Source organism: Panulirus ornatus, chromosome 19 (genome assembly GCF_036320965.1).
Source record: "Panulirus ornatus isolate Po-2019 chromosome 19, ASM3632096v1, whole genome shotgun sequence".
Classification (NCBI taxonomy): Eukaryota; Metazoa; Arthropoda; class Malacostraca; order Decapoda; family Palinuridae; genus Panulirus; species Panulirus ornatus.
In genome coordinates this window covers 16756370-16780869 of record NC_092242.1, presented here as the reverse complement: position 1 = coordinate 16780869, position 24500 = coordinate 16756370, and the positions used below count along the sequence as shown (strand labels likewise).

The 24500-nt window shown below is 40.0% G+C and overlaps 1 protein-coding gene across 1 annotated transcript; it reads right to left on the bottom strand.

The window, feature by feature from the left end:
• Positions 1–13740: 13740 nt before the first annotated feature.
• On the bottom strand, positions 13741–18960 carry LOC139755418 (uncharacterized). The gene is made up of 2 exons (XM_071673704.1): positions 18829–18960; positions 13741–18659 (listed from the first exon to the last, which is right to left on the bottom strand). Exon 2 carries the CDS (start codon positions 18516–18518, stop codon positions 17691–17693), a length of 828 nt encoding a protein of 275 aa, XP_071529805.1. The 5' UTR covers positions 18519–18659; positions 18829–18960; the 3' UTR covers positions 13741–17690.
• Between the last annotated feature and the right edge of the window lie 5540 nt (positions 18961–24500).

The window sequence follows — 24500 nt, the reverse complement described above, 5'->3', positions numbered from 1 at the left end:
TTAGCTGGTTACAATATAAGAATTCATCGCTTCTTTTTTATTTTAGTTTTTTTCCTCTCTATCTCATCGCTTCATCAGTTTTCATATATTTATCATAATTTTGATCTGTGCCAGTGCCTATACGCCAGTATGATAACAAAATGAACTTGTCAGTGGGAATGATATAATCATTATGTAATTACAGTGTTATGATTTATTATAATGAACTTAGGTCTTGTACCACATCAAGACTGATTATCATTATGATACATAATTTATAAATCACAAATTACAAATAACAAAATAACGAAATCTCTGTCTGTAAAACTTATGTACGTATAACGCAACAGAGATCTTAATATGGAGAGCTGCTAGAAATATAAAGAATATGAAAATGAGTTTATGATAATCTTAGGAGGAATGTTATGTTAGTTCACAAAAGATCAGTAAACACCATGAGTGGAGCTAAAATCTTGGAGATTTCACCAAAGCTAGACATATTTCATGGCTTAAAGCCTTGGGTATCTAAACCATAAAAAGAAAAAATCCCATAGATTTCAACTATACAGTAAAAGATACCTTGCATGTACAAATCATCTTGGAGATTTCAACTAAACAGTAGATAGGTATCTTGCATATTCGCAAAATACAATTTAAGGAGACTTCAACTATACAGTAGATAGCTATCTTGAATAAAAAAAAATCTTTTGAGACCTCAGCCATTCTGTTGATAGATATCTTACATAGAAAAAAAAAATCTTGACAACCTCAAAGATTCAGCACTTAGCTATCTTTTTAAATAAAAAATCGGTTAAATTTCACAATATGGCATATAACTATCTCGTACAGGCAAAATGATCCTGGAAACTTAAACTATACAGTAAACTGCCATCTTACATTAGCAAAATATATCTTAAGAAGCTCAAGCAACACTGTAGACAGCCATCTCGTGTAAGCATAAAAAATAGAAGTTTGAATCATACAGTAGATGGTTATTTTGCAGTGGTAAAAAAAAAAGATCTTAGAGACTTCAACCATATAGTAACGTATCTTGAAAAAAAAGGTCTAAATAATAAAAGAAAGTTGGAGACTTCAACTAAATATTACATTACTATCTTGCACAGGCAAAGATAGAATTGAGAGTTTGAATATGAAGTAGAGTTAGTTATTTTCCATGAACGAGATTACTGAAAACTGAGCATCGTCAAAACTTCGAGCTGCGTCTCTTCGTTGTATATCAACTGACTTATATTTCTCTCTTTTGTCTCCCCTGATGATGTGATTATGACACGAAAGTGCACTTGGGAACTTATCATGTTCCCTCGCCCATAACTCTCCATCTGTAATCAGAGGCTCGTACCTACCAATTCTGATGTCGGGCAATGTCTTATACAAGCCGTTAAAGCTCCTTATGAATCATCTATCATGTTACAATAAGTGATTCAATGTTGCTTTAGTTGTCAGCAGAAGACGATTAAGCGATTTTTCATCATTACATAAAAGCTTTATCCAGTTATTTTCAGGTACGAGCTGTAAGTATTGGACAAGGGGAAAGGTAGGTTAAAAAAAAAAACCCTTGTGACCATAAAGATTCTAACTGGTAATATAGATCCGTCTTCCTATCACATACGATTGATACTGTCTTCAGGCTTGTTCTGATACGTCTTTTTTTTATTTGATATGACCGATGCACATGTGGAATGATGATATCAGAGGAAAGAAATAGAAAATAGGTCCATGACCATTTTACCTGCCGTGCAAGAATAACGAATCTTCAGGTCTCTGCAGGCTCCCGCAACCAGGTATCAAATGTATGCACTCGACCCTGAGCGGTCCGTGAACGTATCACGGTCAGGAACGTTAACCGCTACACCACGGAGGCCCAAAAATGAATCATTGATCATCAGATTGTTAATCCATATATCCTGTAATCTAATGTCATCACATATTAAGAGAGCCAGTCGCCTACTCCCCTGATCTTTCCCTGGCCCTTCTTGCTATTGTATATCCCACTGGACAAATTGATCCAGACTTTACTCTTCACTGAGTTCGGTCTTCACTACTCCATCTGCATAAGGACTGTGTGAGTCTCACTTTGCTTAAGATGTTATGAGAGAACACTCTGTAGAATTGTAATCCCCACATGAATTGGTCAGCCAGTGAGGTCGCCGACCACCTCATCTTGCCTCGGTACCACAATGGTTTCGTCCTGAGGCATTTGGTTGGAGGAAAGTAGTCGTTGCTGTTGGTGCTTTGCGTTATCATATGTCTCTATAACTGACACAGCGAGACGGTGGTGATTCTGCTTCGCTGTCTTCCTCATGAATAAGGACAACGACAATTTCAATCTCCTTTGTTATGTTTTGGTATCATGATTGTGGAGGTTAATGTGAGTTTTTCTTTTCTTTTTCCTCTCCTGCTACACCTCTATATTATGATTCTTTCTTCTTCCCCATCCTCTTTCTTTTCTTCATTACCTATATTTTCTGTTCTTTTACCTTATTCTTTCTATTTTTGTATCAATCATTTGTTGAATTTGATATATGTACATCATTCAATTAATACAAAACCTTTCATCCTTGTTTTTGTATGTCTTTATCTTTGCTTCCTACCTCCTCATCTCATCTCCAACAGTTCTTAACCCTCCCTCCTCACACACTACACCATGAAGACTTACGGTACATATTTCCTTCGTCTTTGCTGGCAACAACACGGTCATGCGCCCCTTGGGTTCGCTCTAAGTAATGCAAGTCTTGTTAGCAGTGACGGGTCTCTGTGGGGTCTAGCCGGCAGGGGTGGTCATTATGGCTGCTCACAACACATGTACGCACTTATATGCACTACACGCACTCCTTTGAGCATCAAGAAGATAAAACAATACGAAGGTGCACAACCGTATGTTTTATTCCCACTAACCCTTAGAAAATACCGAAAACCATTCTGAATCACTGACTAGATCTTAGATAGGTTGCCTCACCAGTAATATCTGACCTGCACCCGACTGGTTAGTGACTTTTCGACACAAGGAAAAAAAAAAAGATTCTGAACCAAACCTATATTTGTTAAGACTCAAACCCCCTGATTCCCCTGAGGTTAATTAATGAATATCTATAAATGTTAAGACCATCCAGCTTGATCTAACAGATGTTTTTAGTCTCTACACGGCGTGGGAAACCTCCAAACACTCTTCTTGGCTCACTCGCACAGACTCACAATTAGCAGGCTGTGTACAGTAATGTGTGATACTGGTGTGAAACCAAAGAACATGGAGAGCAATTTACTAATCCCTTGTTACCCAAGCAGTCGTGGCAACGAAACTGGGCATCGTTAGTGTGTGGTCTGGCTTGGGGAAGTGAAGAGACATCTTCTAAATGGCGCCAAGAGCCATCTGCTACTTACCGGTACTTGCTGAAAAGCTGTCGACTGTTCTCAAGAGATCTGTTGATTTCTGGTCACCGAAATTCGGCAGGATACTGAACTTTCACCCCTCACAACGTGGGAAGAATGACTGGCATTCACTGAAGTCTAACCCATTGCCCATTCAGGCTCGCACTTCAGGCAGTGTGACTATCGGTCGAGAAAGCTTATCGAGCTATCTGCGCTTTATCGTTTCTTCTTTGACTTCACACACTGATATTCAGGGAAATAACTCCAGTATTGGTATGTGTTTTTTTATTAACTGACGAAAATATGACTAATTGTTCGGTACGTTCATATTTGCACGAAAAAACTCCAGTATAGATATGTGTTTTTCGATTAACTGACGAGAATATGACTAATTGTTCGTTACGTTCATACCTGTACGAAAAAAATATTTACGTGTAATATTCTATAGTACTCCTTTGCATTTATGTACAATGTGATTATGCCTATATATGTATTAATGTATTTAAGTACCTACGCATACATGAATAAAGAGATGAAGATACGTAGATATCTATGCATTTACGTATTCACGAATAAACAGGATGTCCCCAAAAAAATGTACTTACTTTTTGACGCCCTATAAGTCACTGAATTTTTCTAGAGTCAATTGGATCTGAAAAAAAGAAAAAAATTGGTGAGCTATAGTGTGTCAAAAAGTGATCCAATTAATGTGCTCACTTTTTGATACCCCATAACTCACTGAATTTTTTCTAGGGTCAATTGGATCTGAAAAAAGAAAAATATTCAGTGAGTTATAGGATGTCAAAAGGGGGTAAATTTTTGGTACACTCTGCATTTCATACATATTTGCTTGTATAGGTATTTTTGTATAGATGTATATGTATAGCATGAATGGATGTCCATATCCGTGGATAAATCTATGAATCCGTGTACTTGTGTGTATTTGTGTGTTATCATCTACTTTAAAAATATTTTTCTAAACTATTCTTCATTTTCAAATACTGTAGTTATGAATATTAGTAAATGTCTATATAATGAAGCAGTGAACGTTTATTACATTAACTGAGATATCGCAATGATGTCTGACGTAATTGCGTTTTAGAAAAAGATATTGGATGTGTACATATGAAGCACTTGATCGTTTGTTCTTGACACTGCCTCGCTAAATCAGGAAAAAGTAATTATATATATATATATATATATATTTTTTTCTTTTTTTTTTTTTTTTTTATACTTTGTCGCTGTCTCCCGCGTTTGCGAGGTAGCGCAAGGAAACAGACGAAAGAAATGACCCAACCCCCCCCATACACATGTACATACACACGTCCACACACGCAAATATACATACCTACACAGCTTTCCATGGTTTACCCCAGACGCTTCACATGCCTTGATTCAATCCACTGACAGCACGTCAACCCCTGTATACCACATCGCTCCAATTCACTCTATTCCTTGCCCTCCTTTCACCCTCCTGCATGTTCAGGCCCCGATCACACAAAATCTTTTTCACTCCATCTTTCCACCTCCAATTTGGTCTCCCTCTTCTCCTCGTTCCCTCCACCTCCGACACATATATCCTCTTGGTCAATCTTTCCTCACTCATTCTCTCCATGTGCCCAAACCATTTCAAAACACCCTCTTCTGCTCTCTCAACCACGCTCTTTTTATTTCCACACATCTCTCTTACCCTTACGTTACTTACTCGATCAAACCACCTCACACCACACATTGTCCTCAAACATCTCATTTCCAGCACATCCATCCTCCTACGCACAACTCTATCCATAGCCCACGCCTCGCAACCATACAACATTGTTGGAACTACTATTCCTTCAAACATACCCATTTTTGCTTTCCGGGATAATGTTCTCGACTTCCACACATTTTTCAAGGCTCCCAAAATTTTCGCCCCCTCCCCCACCCTATGATCCACTTCCGCTTCCATGGTTCCATCCGCTGACAGATCCACTCCCAGATATCTAAAACACTTCACTTCCTCCAGCCTCTCACCATTCAAACTCACCTCCCAATTGACTTGACCCTCAACCCTACTGTACCTAATAACCTTGCTCTTATTGACATTTACTCTTAACTTTCTTCTTCCACACACTTTACCAAACTCCGTCACCAGCTTCTGCAGTTTCTCACATGAATCCGCCACCAGCGCTGTATCATCAGCGAACAACAACTGACTCACTTCCCAAGCTCTCTCATATATATATATATATATATATATATGGTGCATTATTACATGACAGCTAGAGACTGAGTGTGAACGAATGTGGCCTTTATTGTCTTTTCCTCGCACTACCGCGCACACATGAGGGGGGAGGGGGCTGTTATCTCATGTGTGGTGGGATGGCGATGGGAATTAATAAGGGCAGACAGTATGATAAATGTACATGTGTATATATGTATATGTCTGTGTGTGTATATATATATGTATACGTTGAGATGTATAGGCATGTGTATTTGCGTGTGTGGACGTGTATGTATATGCAGGTGTATGTGGTTGGATTGGGCCATTCTTTCGTCTGTTTCCTTGCGCTACCTCGCTAACGCGGGAGACAGCGGCAAAGCAAAATAAAAATAAAAAAATGAAATATATATATATATATATATATATATATATATATATATATATATATATATATATATATATATATATATATATATATTGGTGCATTGTGTATTAAAAAATACATGTTAGATAAAATTATCTGAACTCCTACCGAATTGCAATTTCACCTTCATAAATATCATCATGGACCAGTGTGATCATCATATCAACATACTAGTGAGTGTATGCCGGCGTCTTTGCAATTACTTATATGTTCAGAACAAGGAGAGAGTTCTACACTAGGAAATTCATGTGTGTGTGTGTGTGTGTGTGTGTGTGTGTGTGTGTGTGTGTGTGTGTCGGGGAGAGCGGGGGAGGGAAGGGTGAAAATGTGGGTGTTAGTTGATGTGAAGAGTGAGGAACCTGGAGATTGGAGAAGAGAAAGGCGAGGGGAGTGGAGTATAGAGGGAGAAAAAAAATACACAAATTGACATACAATTAGATAGGCATCGAGAGAGAGAGAGAGAGAGAGAGAGAGAGAGAGAGAGAGAGAGAGAGAGAGAGAGAGAGAGAGAGAGAGAGAGAGAGAGAGAGAGAGAGAGAGAGAGAGAGAGAGAGAGAGAGAGAGAGAGAGAGAGAGAGAGAAAAGTACAAAATGACTAGGGAGCAAGTCACAGCAGCTGATAAATGTATGCAACATTTATGGATGTTGCCCTGTGTCATAATCATCCTTGGACCTATTTACTCGGAAGTTTTATCCACGATGTGCTGTCATACCGATGGGAGTTACCAGCATATCTATGAATATCTTGTTTCATCATTGCACAGCAGCATATGCACGTGTATCATGACATTCATAGCAGCCACAACCTATATAACGTGTAACCTCTCCTGACCTCTCTAGTGTAATCAGCCAAACCTTATAACTTATGACCTCCCTCGACCTTTCTTAACCTCTAATGAAAGCCTATAAACTGTAACCCTATCTTGACCTCCATGCATCAATGTCTACAGCTAAAACACGCGCCTCCCCAAGAGCTCACTTCGTCATCAGAATCTCACATATAAGACATATGATATTTGCTATTCGTCATTTTTGCACAGTCAAAAACATACCTTAATCCTGCCCACCTTGAATGAAAGAAGAAACCAAGAGTATGAGGAAATTAAGGTTAAGTAATATCAGTTTGAGCTTCTGGGTGTTTGTAGACCTAACCCATAAAGACAGATTGGTTAGAAGAAGACTGGGATTCAAAACAGAGACGAAAATTCCACAGCCTTTCTGTTCAAGGAGGGAAAACAGTATCTTAAAATACAGTCCTAGTGAGGCTGTTCTACAAACAGGAACTAAGAGAGGCAGGAAAAAAATCTGTTGCTGTGGGCTCAGGCTTGAGTGGCTAGGAGACACAGAGACAGCTCACGAAAGCAGTAACCAAAATGATACCTGTCGAAGCGTGAGAGGGCCACCATTAACACAGGAGAGGAAAAACATGGCTGAAGAGATAGCAAGAAAATTGATAAGGTGGAGGGCTTTTGAATCCCCTCTGGGGCTATAAGACCCTTCTTGACAGGGAAAAGCTGCCCAAAAGGAAACTCATTTCTTCACCTGTACAGCACCCTAAACTTTTGTTAAGTAGATTTTGCAACGATTGTTTTATTTGGCCATACCCAACATGTTTGTGTTACTACAAGGGTTGAACTGTGGTGTTCTGAAGTTTAACGGTAGAAAACGAGTTATCCAGGAAGATATATTGGTAAGAATTGCATTTTTTACCATTAGATTTAATCAGGTTACCGTTTTCCCACTCCGAGATACCACTCAGAAACGCATCAGAGAACTGAGAGAAGCAGAAAAGCCAAAGGAAGGATAACTAGAATGCAGAGACTTACCTCACACCCTCGCAAATGCTTTGGAGATGTCATAACCCACGAGAAAAGATTCACCAATGTCCTAGAGAGAAGAGAATCAGAAATGAAACACGTAGGAAAGATCAGTAGTAAATTCTGTTGCATGAAAACCCAACAATTAATCTGCAAGAAAGAGATGAGATTTTAGGTATTTTAAGGAAAAGAGAGTTAATGTTAGTCATAGAAAATGAGAGCAAGGATTTGATAGTTAAAAGAGTTAGAACGTTTTCTTTTTTTAAGGATGGTCTGCATGAAGGCTTGCTTCCAATATGGAAAAGGTCGGTTTTTAGACAGAGACAAAATAGGTGATCAAAGATAACTCAGAGACACATTCCCATAGGTTCACGAAGAGGTGCACTATCCTGACCATACGTTTTGCCGACATGTGGGTGAAAGAGCATTCAGAAGACCTTGCGCGAGAAAGATATGGAAGGCGGCATTGGTTCAGTAGCAGGAGTAGGTTAGTCACGAGAAAATGTGGTGCTGAAAAGAGCGATTTTATCAGCGGAAAGGTTAGCTATAGATTGGTGAGGTCAGAGGAGAGGAGGAAAAGGTGAGTTACAGCCGTTACAGAAGATGCTTTTGGTTAAAGAACAAAAACATTTATCAGGAAAGTGAGCTCAAACTCAGCACTTAAAGGATGTTTCACCTTCCTGATTCGCAGTTTCTTTGTGCAGTTGCTCTTTATCATATTGCTGTTTCTCGCTACTTAGGATGGCACATGTGTTTTATCACTCATAACTAACTATAATAACTAACAATAAACTAATATGATATGCAAATAACAGACACATGATCAGAAACGTGTATATATATTTATTTATTATTCATTTTTATTTATTTATTTTGCTCTGTCGCTGTCTCCCCTATTCCCTGGGGATAGGGGAGAAAGAATACTTCCCACGTATTCCCTGCGTGTCGTAGAAGGCGACTAAAACGGAAGGGAGCGGGAGGCTGGAAATCCTCCCCTCTCGTTTTTCATTTTCTAAAAGAAGGAACAGAGAAGGGGGCCAGATGAGGATATTCCCTCAAAGGCTCAGTCCTCTGTTCTTAACGCTACCTCGCTAACGCGGGAAATAGCGAATAGTATAAAATATATATATATATATATATATATATATATATATATATGTATATATATATATATATATATATATATATATTGTTTCTTTGTATGCAGCACGAATTTTACAATTGCTGAGAGATGGTGAACTCTTAATGAGCAATTAAGATGCTTTTAGATTTTGTTTGGTGACCTCACGCACTGACTGCTGACCTCCATTGAGTGAGGCTCACCGTATATTTGGCCCCTTATGGCGAGGCGGTGGGTTGGGCTCCAGGGCGGAAGATGCTATCGCTCTCTCGTGATCAGCATCTCTCTAGTCTGCCATCCTTTCTCGTGAACGCATTCAGCTTAACCTCTGGTACGTGTGCGATCCACGGTAGGGGGTCCAATTAGAGCTATGGAGTTAAACAGATTCAGTTACCAACAAAATTTATCTCTGTATAAAACCATGAAAACTTTGTGTAAGAATTCCTATAGTAAGTGAAGCGGGCTGCATCCAGTAGCTTGTTGAATTACATATTATAGTATCGTTGGGAAATCCTCGAGAATATTCAACAAAGCATCCTCTTTGATGTTTCATATCTGTGTGTGGATCTCGAAAGCCAATCATCAGGCGATACTTTCACCCACTCGTAAGTTATGGCCGACAATAACAGAGCCCTTCAAGACCACCTTAAGCGGGAGGAGTAACAAGTTACCAAATTCAAATCGAGGTCACAGTCGATTTTCAACGAGACCATTGTCTTGGTTCAGGTCAGAGGTACTTCATTATCGACAGCCAAGAAGGCTGTATCACGAGCGGCCGCCTCTCAACTGTATTCAGGAGAGGTATGCGTCTCAGGTGAGCCTAGATAAGGATGAACAGCTCAGTCGACTGTGGGCCGACTGCCGCGACCAGGATTCGAACACATCCTACCCGTAAATGTGTCACGGTTAGGAACGCTTACCGTTACACCATGGATATATATATATATATATATATATATATATATATATATATATATATATATATATATATATATATATATATATATATATATATATATATATATATATATATATATATATATATATATGGTGAATCAAAATTATACCAACAAATCTTGAGTATAGTTAGAATATCAGAGATTAAATATAAATAACTATACCACGAAGTCCGGATATTCGCAATTACCCAAATAAAGGCATGATTCGTACACCTGCAGAAGCGGTTATAAACTGCGCGATATGTGTAACTATGTCGAAATAAGAACAGCAGCAAGGAAACAGGCAAAGTCCGACATAGCCATGCTGTAACATTGATAAACTGTGGACATAAAACATCTGTCCAGGTGTATTTTGGACAGTATCATGATGACCAACGTGTAGCATCTGAGTGTCAGCAATTTAGGGACCAACACTGGGAGTTGGGAGTGCTGCATGAACGTGCTATGGCAGCTCACACAGCCCAGGCCACCTGGCTCAACACATCAACCCTATTCCCCTGTCACACCGATCACTGCGTCATGGTATATATATCGTTCGGTCGGCCACAGTGTACCCCGTGGCCTAGCCGTCCTTACCATATGTTAGGGTAATCATCATACTTGGCATAATACAGCATATCTGTACCAGTAGTCGATGTGATCACTGTATGGTTCACAAATGGTAGGTAACAACCACAGCGTAGTTACGAGGTTCGTTCAGGTCTCGAAGCTTCGCAGGTCAGCCGAATCCCAACAGCTGTCGATGTTTCGGTGGTATGCATCCAGATGTGTCAGTTCACCTTCTGTCTCCCTATCAGGTACGTCAACTGTACACACAATAGCCATGTAGAGATGATATTTAAGGGAGCGAAGGCTGGTTGAGGCTAGGTAGTTCCCGCAATACCATACCACTGTATTGTTGCTGTGATCTAAATGCAAGATATGATTAGGTTACGATACGAAACTGATCGGTACAACGCGGACAGATGACAGTCCGCTATCTTTTTTTAAATGCCATCAGTATCAAGATGTCAGTGGGTAAACAACGACCGAAACATAAGTACCACCAAGACCCAGCAGTGACCGGGAAGAACGAAGGTGGTGGAGGGGTGATGTGCTCGGACAACTTCATACACCATTAACAGCTCTCAAACTGTTTGTCGCTAAATTGCCTTTATCTAAGTACATACGTGCATCCACATTCACTGGATATGATATATATTATTAGCTTCTCATATTCTATCTATAGCCAAGATTTGTCGGTTTAATTTTGAATCACCTTATGTTTATATACATATATACGAACAAAGTGCATATGAGCGCGCACTTTCATAGAACATACAAACCTGCAACAGCCAGGATCGCACCCGGGACCCCTGTGCAACAGGCGGGAGCGCAACCGCTAGGCTATGATCGACCTTAATAGGGAAATGACTATTCGAATACTATGTACTCGAATACCCTTCGTCTCACGTTGGTGAGCAACGGGGTCTACACAGGTCATTTCCCAGTACGCTCACACAGTCAGCAGATAGGAAACTTTTCATTGAGTTTTCCTCTTGTGATGCGACACGGACATGCAAATGAATCCATGCTAGTAGTGGAGAAGTATGACACATTAAGTGGTGCCAACAATCCCGGTGACTCCGTAGCATTAGGGATTCTCAAACCTCCAACATCTCAGTTGGACGCCACAGGCACTCCATCCCTCGTGACAGAGATGTCATAAGCGGCGTAAGTGAGATAATGGCCCCGTCAGAGAGGGTCAGTGGCAGCGTAACCGTTACAACGGCAGCGTAACGGAGGATTACGATGGCGTAACGAGGGAGGTTAACGGGTTCAGGGAGTGGCAAGGACGCGTTGCCGTATATGGTGTCTGGGGGAGGGTGGCCAAGGACTAGTGATGGCTGAGGCTGGGGAGGCAACGCCCGGCGTAGCTTAAAAAAAGATACTTAGTTTTGAACAGTATTCAGAATGTGTGTCTGTACTTAAACCATGATCTAATTCATTTCAAGAGCCCTCTTCTAGCACGTACTATTAGATAAAGGCTCATTTCGCCATTATAAGGCTGTGATTTCAATGGAGAAGTCGTATTTTCTGATTGATGCTAAAAGTCGATTTATAGAATTCTTCATGGTCTTTGATTTCTACAGAAGAAAAGGAAATGTGGATTGACACCATATGAAATTCGCTTCAAATATCTTAGAAGAGATCACTACATCTTGGTGCCCGGGTAACTTTTAATTGGAAATCTTTATGTATTTACATATAAGTTGAATATGATGCTGATATTCCCTTTGCAGATGTATGATCTAATTGTCCGATCTTGATCGAGATTGAATACTTGGTGAAACATTTAAACATGTAAGCTACTTTTGAGGACGGTATATGGATCAGCATGACCATTCATGCACCCCGAGTAACTACCAGATGTTGTAACACATCACATTTGCCATGTCAAAAGTGTTTATAGTTTCGAGTTTGAGATTGGAACATGGCATACTAGAGTCATTATTGTAGTAGGGAAAAAATAAAAGGGGGAAAGATAAGCAAAGGGAGAGGAGTGGTAGGAGACGACCGTACAAGAGGAAGAATATAAAGTTGACTTTGGTACACTGGTGTTGTCAGGAGACAGTTGGATGATTGGATGAGTCAGTATCGATGGATGGCAAACGACAGGAGAGTCGCACAAAGGATCAGTAAGAAGACTGGGATATAGGAGAGAGAGAGAGAGAGAGAGAGAGAGAGAGAGAGAGAGAGAGAGAGAGAGAGAGAGAGAGAGAGAGAGAGAGAAAGAGAGAGAGAGAGAGAGAGAGAGAGAGAGAGAGAGAGAGAGAGAGAGAGAGAGAGAGAGAGAGAGTTAGCTTGTTATAGTATAAGACATCTCCTGCTCTACAGCCAACAGGAGCAGCAGCAGCAGCAGGAGCAATAATATAACTTTATGACTACCCATATGCAACATACAAACACTTCCCAGTAGACAGTACCATCCTGCTTCTCTGACACGGCTCATGAGGCACTCCACTATGCCGGCCATCAGGTTTTGTGAGAGATTTACAAGGTATTTGCATATCTAATGCTTCATACAAGCACTCGTCCCCGAGCTTTGCTGTGAAGATATATTTGTCCTAGAAACGTTGAGGCGTATGAAATCCGAGGTAGCTAACTCATTAGGAAACTGAGTGTGGCACAGGAGAACATATCACCCATCAGTTTGGAGAAAACGACAAAAGGCAGATCAGTATGCAGCATGTGATGTTCACACTAACGAGGCATCTCTGTGAGCCATTATCAAGTGGGAATCTCAACGCGGCGACCCAACAAGCTCGTAATGACCCAATTAATGGTAATTACATCTTGGCAATCCCCCTGAGATGACTAGGTATTAGGGATCGATGTGTACCCGGGGTAATTAGTGAAGGCTTCATTAGAAGGATGCTTGTGACACTGATGAGGTGGGAGGAAGGGGGAGGTAGATTGAGGAGGGGAGAAGAGAGGAGATGGTACCCAGAGGAGGGAGGGATGAACAGGATCTAAGGATGGATGTTGCTACCGAAGATGAGATGACGCTGTGGAGGAAAAACTATAAAGAAATCAAAAGAATAAAAGACTTTATAACAGATTATCAAGATGTTAATGCAACACGAGGGTGATGATGCATCTCTATTCCTGCCTTTCTACGAGTAGCATCTTGTCGGTTGTGGTTCTGGTCGACTTGTATATTGCTTCCAGACCCCAGCCACATTGGCCATACTGGAATTACTCAAATGGGTGTACATTTTTTCACCCATCTACCCCCATATCTCTTCAGTGTTTTTTACATAGACTGCGGTCTTGGAAGAAAAGGCGCTAAGGTAAGAAAATAAACAAAATTACGCAATTATTTTCTCCCTTTTATTCTTAGCTTACAAAGGTCATTTGTCACGTAACTTGCTCTCTGTGAAGCCTGTCATTCCCACAGGAGCTGTATAAACCTCTCCTACAGTTTTCTATAACATAACACATGGATCTTCATCTTGGTAAAGAGTTCTGTAGCAAACCATAGATCTCAGTATTTGATTATGGGGGACTGCAATACACAACAAAGACTTTACATACCTTTAGAAAATTATAAGGCTCAATCTGCACATTCATCAAGAAAACCTTTAGATCTTGTTACCATTGATTTGATTTGTATAACATACTGAAAGGATCTTTGATATGCTGTAGAATCCTACAATTAATGGGGATTTCTAATCACACGATGAAGATCATGTAGAACATTTAATAATACTTTCTTTTTTATCTATCTATAACTAGTGTAGGGCTCAGTGACACACTAAAGGCTTTCTAATACACTGAAAGGATTTCTAAGATATTACACAGAAGGAATCTAATACACGGAAGGATGCTCTGATACAGTGAAGGGCTTCCAAATATTTCAGAGGGCTCTTTATTACATCACAGGGCTCTCTAATACATTGAAGGACTCACTAATACATTCAAGGACTCATCAATGCATTGAAAGGGCTCTCTAATACATTCAAGGACTCTAATACATTTAGTAACTCATCAGTGCATTGAAGGGCTCTCTAATACATTGAAGGACTCTGTCACACTGAAGGACGCTGTGATGCACTGCACAGCTCTGTGATGCATTAAAGGGATTCCAAATAAACTGATGAGCTCTGTAATGTATTCAATCCTTCGGTAGATATCTGGAGGATTACGAAAGACAAAAGGGCTCTTTGGGATTTATGGCAAGCTAGAAGACATAAGATGATATGTTAGGGCATTCGATCTACTACTGGTGGTTGATCTTTAAGAAATACACCTCTTCAACAAATCTTACCAATACACATCACATGATGTGAGCTCCTGTAATATTCTCCCTAAGACAAATGACTGAGGTATCGTACAATAGATGGATCTGTAGCACACTACGAAAGCTCAGATCAAAGAGTTTAGAGTCTTGTAATGCATTAAAGAGCTCTATGAAATGTATGAATTTAATGTACTATAAGTATTATAACACAGGGATATTGAAAAAGCCGAGTGCCTCATAATAAAATTAGATAGGACTCTACAGTCTTTGTAAGATAAGACATAATGGAGCATTATGATAATGCAGTAAGTTCTACACTATGTCGGAGAAAACTATGACTTGCTGTAGACTTTGATGATATATAGCAGAGACATGAGGCAAAAGTGCCGATCCTAGTCATCACATTAGGGTGTATAACGTAATGATGATAATAATAATAATAATAATGATAATAATAATAATAGTAATAGTAATAATAATAATAATAATAATGATAATGATAATGATAATAATGATAATAATAATAATAATAATAATAATAATAATAATAATGATAATGATAATGATAATAATAATAATGATAATAATAATGATAATAATAATAATGATAATAATAATAATAATAATAATAATAATAATAATAATGATTATGATTATAACAATAATGATATTGATAATAATAATGCTATTAATAATTACATTGATGCTGTTCTTTATGACTCAGTGTACAGCTTTATGAGTCTTGATATTCCCTGCAGGTCTATTATCTCCTCTAATCAAATCCAATGACATACGAAAGAGTTCTATGATTACCCAAAAAGCCTCACACCATGATGAAAGGCTATATAGACAGTGATTGAATGTAAAACACAAGGGAAGCTTTTATGATTAGGTCATACCTCTATGATACACTGAAGAATTCTATCATACACCTAAGGGTAATAAACACACCGAATATCTCTATAATATACCGGATGTTGAATAGATCTAATACACTTGAGATTGGTCTTTCATATAAAGAAGTGCTCAGAAACACATTGAGGGGTTGTTTGATACATTGAATGAGTCTCATAGAAATTGGAGATCTTACTGCGCTGAAGGATTGGGTTTAGCATATAGGAAAGTCCCTTCATGAACACTCTCGCGCTACTTTCATATTAGGTCTTCATACCATGATAGATGGTGAGGAGGCTGCTGAGTCGATTTTATATCATAAAGAAAACAAAAGGGGGGAAAGGTTAAAGATGAGAACTCCGAGGAGTGGGAAGAAGATGGGAGGAAAGAAAGGAGGTGTAAGTGAAGAAACAGGACGAAGAAAGAGGACTGAGAAGAGAGGGAGAGAAGACTGGGGAGGAGAATGACGCATTTGATGGGACTGGAGGAGGAGGCTATATGATGGCATCATAGAGGAGGATGCATCTTTGTGGGAAGGAATTACGGAGAAGGAACCGAGGCGTAAGACAAACAAATAAGGAAAAAAGGAGAAATAGAAGTTGTGCGGGAGGTACTGAGGAGAGAGTATGGGAGAAGGGGAGATAAAACAGAGCGTGAGAGGGAAGTGATAAGAGATGCGAACCATTCCGGCCAAGGCTCCAGTGATATCACCATCTCTCATTTGTGGAATCAGATCTCTCATCCCCTGTGCTATACTAACACTGGGCCACCCCACTGAGCACTTTACACGCTAACTTTACAAACAACTGTATCTATACACTTAACGTAACCCAATACACCCTACCATCTAAACCAGAGATATATATAACTACAAATATATGGCACAAAGTCAGTGACTAGAATAAATATTGAAAATATATGCAATTTGGATATCACAAGATCATTCCTAAAACAATCCAATCCAACATTTGTTTTCCTCAAGCAAAGTTCAAAACAACTTTGCTTTATAATCATAAATACATCGAAAAATTATCTGTCAAGGTTCCATATTTACAAAACCATTATCGTAACTGCTTCAAGGTTCGTGAATACACCATGGGGAGTGAAGCTTTGACCTTAGTTATGCATCATCACAGAACGCATCACCTAGCGGCTGAAGTGAGAAGGATTCAAACCTCTGGAAGACGTTTTCAAAACGTAAGGATTTACTTTCCATATGAACAGTGGGAGCAAGGTAGATGTAGTCCTTAATCACCTTTTTTCCCTCACGTGGTCCAGTTAAACATCTAAAACCCTCTACAAGAGAGATCACCGCAATACAGCAATTAGAATATGAAACATAGGAAACATCATCACAAATTATTTCAAAGAAATAAACTCCTGACATCCCACGCCTCAAATTTTCAAACTCACTATTGGGGGTCACAGTCATTTGAACCGAAATTCTCCCTTTGTTCTTGATATCTATGGTCTAGAAATGTACCTTACTGGAGTCGCTTTTGTTTTGTTTATCTTGCTTCGAAATGTTTTAGAGTTTGGCTTTGCACATTTCAGCGAGCAGTTTAGTATAGGAGAGTGGCCACTGGGCTAAAAACATATCGGCCACAAAAGGATCATAGGAAATATTTCGGCATATAAGCATATCCTTGATTATATAAATGAGTTTTTTTTATGGTTGTTATGGACGTTTGATGAATATACGAAACGAAATTGAGTTGTACAAACTTTGTGTTTAGTGATGAACAATCCTTGCAGGGATAGTTTGGAAGGCGTTTCGACAAGAGTATGCTCGTTTGATCATCTAACTAATTTGCTATCTTTATGCTATAGAAAACGCAGACTATCATCCTGGTAAGTTATTTAGTGTGCGGGTGTAAATTATTTCTATGTGAACTCTCAACGTCACATTATTATTCTTAAGTCCATGCTTTATGTCAGACCTGAATCAAAGGTGCTTGTTCTGTAAGTCCTGTTTCGTATAGTCAGACACAGAAGGACTTAACTGTACCTGGTCTAAAGGTTCCTCCGTTAGTGAATTTTCGGGAAAAAAATGGATTTCTTAGAATTGTGATCCTCTTTCTGAAAAGGAGATGCTCAGATCACTGGAACTCTAATTTGTTAACATCAAGTGACTAACGGAGTTTGTTGTTGTGTTTGCCAGCAGCGAGGCGGGTCGTAGCCCAGCCAGAGGCCGAAGGTGTCAGTGTTGTCAGGCAGGGGTGACAGGTACGAGGACTCCAGGTTGTCCTGGAAGACTCCAGGCTCCGAGGCGCCACTTAGGAGAGTCATCAGGTCGGAGTCCAGGGTTGTGTGCGTCGGGAACTTCTGAGTATTATTTGGCCGATTGTTGCTGGTGTCGTACTGTGTATCTGAGGGTTCCTGGGAACTGTGGGTATTTTCAAGGATACTGGAAAGCACCCAGGAACTTGTGTCTTGATGGGCTTTACCGTCCAAGATGTCCTGGAGTGACTTGATGTAGGCGGAGGCGAGTCTCAGGGTGGTGATCTTGGTCAGTTCTGAGGCGGCGCGTCGACGACACACCCACGAGGGCAACACTCCACGCAGGCTCTCGAAGGCCGAGTTGATCTGCCGCATGCGGTACCTCTCCCGGGCGTTGGCCGTCTTCCTGCGGTACCTGGACAGAGGCGGCGGCCGCGGCTTGTGCTTCAGCGTGTCCTGGAAGTTCCAGTCACCGTCGTAACACTGCCGAGCCTTGAGCGACCGCGGCCGAAGCTGGTACTTACCGGCTGAGGCTCCAGCCTTCACCCTGCCGGCTATAATGTTACAGCTGTTGTTGTTGATGTCGTCATTACCCTCCACGTCACGACTATTGCAGACGTGTTTGTTGTCACTGGTGTTATTGTTCCTGTCCACACTCTCCCTCTGGATCAGGCTGCTGTCATTCATTTCCACCGAGTAGTCCAGTCTGAATCTCTTTGCCCCAGGGATCATAACGGCTTATTGCTTCTTGTGGTTATTCTCCGTAAAGTTTATCTCTTTTTCTGGATTCCGCGAGTCTGCACTTCACTTACGAGGCAATATTCACTGGCGTTTGACCTTTCATGACGTATTCTCCCATTTCACCTCAGCCGCCTGGAACGAAACGAAGGGATTTATCTTCGGGATGATATGGCTCAGGTCGTTAGCTAAGATAAGAGAAGGTTGCATTTCCCGGCAAAAAGTTGGGACTTTGAAATCTATGTATATGTATTTATATGTATCTATATCCACTGGCGAAGACGTGTATCAGAACAAAGTTTACCCCCTAGTCCAGAGTTTCCAGGTTCTGAAAGTTTTGATGGCAAAGAGATGGTGTTGAAACTGATGGCGCTCGGGTGATCAGCTTCCAACTCGTGGCCAGTGGGGACAGAGGAGCGCACGTCCTTCCTCTACCACGGCCGCCAATACACTGGCCAAGCAGCCAGCCAATCCTCCCGTCCTGTGCATCCACCTCCCTTTCTCTCAATTGTGTCATTTTTTTTTTTTCTTCTGTTCTCATTGCTGACTGTACACTCGAGTACTGTTCTCTTTTGCCTTTATTGTTCAGCATACACACACACACACACACACACACACACACACACACACACACACACACACGCACACACACACACACATGTACACACACATTCTCTCTCTCTCTCTCTCTCTCTCTCTCTCTCTCTCTCTCTCTCTCTCTCTCTCTCTCTCTCTCTGATTTATCACCAGTAAAGTCAAAATCTTACAAGTTTCTACATCTCTAGTTCCGACTTGCAGGTACTGAGAGAACTTCTCCATTATAATTCTGTGGCAGAGACATTCAACCCGTAATGTTTATATACTGGCATTTTAAACTGTGTACTAGCGCTGATGGAGGGAGGGTCGAGACTTGGAGTAATTACGCTATAAAACATCATTATGTGACAAAGTGACTCTCCTCATTAAGATTTACATCTGCTTCAACAACTCGCACATCTTGGAGATCGCCACACAACCGGGTAATACTTCCCGTAAAAGTCTATCTGGCAAATCCTTAAAGTCTTATAACTATTAGCAGATCAATCTTAGAATATGTAGTCATGATAATTTCCAAGTAATCTGTTAGTTAACGATGCAGACGGACTGGGATATAAGCAGGTGCGAAAATTTTGAACACGTAAGTGAGAACTGAATTCAGTTAATTGTTTTTTTTATTTTTTACGTTATTCATTGCCTTTATCGCATGCATTTTTTGTCAATTTATTTTTGGCACGGGCAACCCAGTTCTCTGATCATAGCTGGGTGTGCCACAGCTGTGAAGCTATAGACCAACCGAAGTTATCGACCAATCAGAGGAATGATGAACACCTTGGTGGGCTGTGCGCCATCTGCCAGCTTACATGAGGTTACACTGCAAGTGGCAGGTCATCTCTGTTGAGGTTGTATCTTCCTTAGTTGACGAATGAGAGTACAGTCATTTCAATAAACATTTCGCTTTAATAGAAGTCCATCTGTCCCTACTACTGAGTACAGTGCAACCTTGAAGTTGCAGGAGCCGCTGGGGTAACACATGAACCCTTTCTAAAAGGGCTCCTGGAGTGATTATATATATATATATATATATATATATATATATATATATATATATATATATATATATATATATATATATATATATATATATATATATATATATATATATATATATATATATATATATATATATATATATATATATATATGAATTCATAGTCAGCAACGCTAACAACTGCACCATGGTAGCCTGTCAAATAATCCTGTCTCATTTCCTTTCTATCCAGATAGTTGGATAATGCGTAATCTACCTTCCTTTGTTCTTTTAGGTTGATCAGTATTTAATGATCGCGTAGATGTTCTTTCGTTTCACTCCACAATTGGTACACATTACTTGGATCTGAGAATTTTTCATGTACTGACTTTGATAACTTCCAGTGTTAGGAGACTGCAGGAATGCTTGGTGGTTGTGAGTGGGTTAGAATTGAGTCTAGAAGGAAGATCGGAGTCTCTGAAATCGGCTGACTTCTCTACTAACATTCATAAAGCATTAAATCTGATACTTTTATTTTTGGGTAAAGTTTTGTGTAAAACTCATGCCATCATGTTTTCATATAATCATTTCAGTCTGCTGTTGATGTTATACTGACTTCATTACAGCGTATGAACAATAGATTTTACATCTTTATTTTGCAAGTGATCAAAAGTGATAGAAGATATATTCCGAAACCCCAGTAGGATCCAGATGCCATGACATCTGGTGATGTTACTCAGATGAAGGACCCCCAGGCAACAGAGAGGAAATATTTCTCTCTCTCTCCCAGTAGGATGACCTCCTCATGACGCCATGATCAGCACTGGGGGATGTCGGAAGTCTGTCAATATTGATAATTACACAGATATGATCACTGAGCGATGATGATAACTGTTCTCTCACGTTATTGATTTTCATACAACAGTTCCCTCACGGAAAACTTCATGCACCGAACCTGTTTATAATAACAGACTATAAATACGAATCTACATCGACCCCTCGTGTACTTGTCTGTGCCAGCAGGCACTGTGGGAACACCTCCCTGAACCAGTTTGTAGCATAACCTCGAGGGATGATCAAAATGTAGTTTTTCACTGATAGTAAAATATTCTTGACGCTTAAATGGTGTCTGATATTCATAAATTTTCCATAATCTGATGAAATGCAAAAAAACCTTGCTGAGTTAAATAAGAAATTTTCGCATAACTTTCGTATGATTGGTTAACGAAAACCTGTATGCAGTAAGATAGGTTCGGGAATTTATATATAAGTTGGTAGTAGTTCCTACCAGGGTACAGGACATTTCATATAGTGTAATCAAGGGTTAGCGAAGGCGTTGATGTATGTTGTATGTCTTGGTGAAAGTTCGATTAGATTTTTTTTTGAATTTTTATGTCTTTCTTTTGAGCAAACAGATGACACAACTGTCAGAAAGTACAGATTGATGGAATGACACACACACATACACCCACAGATACACAGATACACTCAAATAAATACCCACAGAAACGATCAAGTGATATGTATACAAAAACCATAAATTCACACACAAAAAAGATACACACACACACACACACACACACACACACACACACACACACACACACACACACACACACACACACACACACACACACACACACACACACACACACACAGCCATGATAACAAACACGTGTGTACATATGGAGATATGGGCACATAAAACGCATACAGAAACAATCTCACACAAACAAACGCATTTGTTGTGATATATCTTAAACACACACACACACACACACACACATCACATATTTATTCCTGCAAGACCACGAAGACGTTAACATACAACAATCCTTTGAATTCAGAATAAGATCCAAAAGAAGAGGACATAATTGGATGTCAGTCAAGAAGAGCGTGTGGAGAGAGGTGAGGTAGGCATTTCCTCAGCAACAGAGTTAATGGGCTCGTGCAACTAGCTAAACCAGGAGGAAATGAAGGCAAGTAACACAGGGAACGCGAAAGCCTTATGATGATTGTACAACAAGGTGGTGAGGTGGTGAGATGGGGAAGTATAAAACTTCCTCCTCATAAGTAAAGGTAGCTGAATAACATAATAAAAGATTGTCTTACTTCTCACTTCACTAAATGTAGTTCACACACGTCTCACAGCACCACTTGTGATTTGGATAATGCTCATAAAATCCTTAAGCCACAATTACAGAATAAAAGAGTGTTTCATTAGCTCAAAAGAGCCTCACGACAACTTTATGAACTAGATTTTGGCAAAAACTAAAAGGCACTGGACTATCAGTATCGGTGAAAAAGTTTCTGCAGCATATCAGTGTTTTACTGCGTGATCATATCATAGCGCTGCAAATTTCCAGCTTATTGGCTCTCTCGGCAGAATACCATACCTCTACCACCACCTTCTTGAGAGACTAACCAGACAAGGTTACTTAGTCGGTGAAGCAAGGCAGGTTAATCCAGTATGAGCGTCAGCAGCATTGACTTTAACCAGCTTCTTAGTATGAAACCAATTTTAGGAACCAAGCATCTCAGATGAGCTCAGAATTTTAGGCGCCCAGCACCCAGGCCAACTCGTTTCTGAGGAGACTTTTATATCACCAGACCAGTATAGCATCTTAGAATACTTGCACCTCATTAGGGGGAGCATCTCAGCGGATGATAACCTTAAGATAAAAGCACCCCGGGATACTGGAATCGAAAGAGGATATTCTTTTAGGTTAAGATCCCAGCCACTCTAGGGAACAAGCCTCTCATTACAGCCAAACCCGAAGGAACGAAAATTTCAAGAGATTTGAAATCTCCAGAAATCGTAATCTTGAGAGACGATCACCTCAAATGACCCATAACTCAGAGGAATGGAATTTCAGGACGCCATCAGAAGGAACATCTCCCTGAGCCTTACTAGACAAGCATGCCAGAAAGATCAACAGGTTCTGTGCTTTGATAATTGATGACAGCATAGAGGCAAACTCCCACATGACTTATGGTGACATCTTGAAGAGAATCATATTCTAACAATTTCTTTTGTACCAAGGGACAGACACCTGACATTGGGTCCTTATGGGTGAGGGCGATGTTTAAGATGATTATCTACGTATGTTTATCATCACATAAGTATTACGACCTGTTTACCTAGCACTCCAGAGTTCCTGTCAGCTCGCCCTCTAGCTACTTTTAAGCCTGCTCTCTTTATTCACCTATAACTCTTCAGCCGTAAAACTCCCTAACTTTTAAACAGCCACATTATCTCGTCAGCTGTCATCATATCTACACCATCCTACGATAACCTCCCGAAAAATGCTACTGCCTTCATAGAACATGAACTCGACATCCACAATAACCTCCTTCGCCACTGTGGTTTCTTCTGCCACCACGACCTACCCCAGCCACCAAGTGTTACAACCTCACCGGCCACCACCACAGCGGCCTATCTATTGACCAGATCTCACTCCTCCCTCAAGAACTCCCCAGAAGCACTACCTCCTCAACCACTACAACTGATTAGCGACCTTAGCGTCCCCAGTCACCTCCAGTCGTACCCTAACACAATAACCTAACCAATCATTTCGAAGCTCACCAAAGACCTCAAACTTCCCAGCGAAAGCCAGCCAGCACGTACATCAACCTCAACAAAATATGGTCTAATGCACATCATAAGTCATTCTTGTTCCCTCAAGAAGAAAAAGTAAAGTAAAGGAAGGTAAGATATGATGAATACTGTAACATACGAGATCCCTAAAGATTTCAACTTTACCCTGGTAATATCAGAAACTACTCAAATTTCTAGTTATCGTTTCTTATTCTTTCTTTCACTAATTAGAGCCAAATGTGACTGAAACGAATCACTTTTTTCTACCTCTTTAATGAGTATCATCAAGGTAGTGACTGTGTTTACCCCAGACATACGTCTTTTGAATCAGTCTTAGGATTCCTTAATATGGTTCAGCAGATAATCTGACAAAGGCCTTTTAAAACTAATTTTGTATTGTGAGGTTAGGATCGAGTGCCACATACTATCTTCTCAAGATGGGTTGAGGGAGTTTCTTACATACGAGTAAGACGTCCTGGGACTAAAGTTGTAGCTGATTCAGTCCCCGCTACCTGGTTAAATACGTTGTATATAGAACGTGGAGAAAGATATAAATCGTCTACATAATGAGACGTTTTCTGTAAACATGACACACATATCATGAACGTCTAAAGGACTCATGAGCACACACACACACACCACACACACACACACACACACACACACACATATATATATATATATATATATATATATATATATATATATATATATATATATATATATATATGCATACGCATGTAGAATTGAATACGAAAACATATCTAGAGTTGTTAATCTTTCTTCATCTGTTCTCTAATTTTCTCAGTAT

What these genes read in the sequence shown, in the direction of transcription:
- LOC139755418 (XM_071673704.1), bottom strand. Translation starts at nt 18,518, where the DNA reads ATGATCCCTGGGGCAAAGAGATTCAGACTGGACTACTCGGTGGAAATG.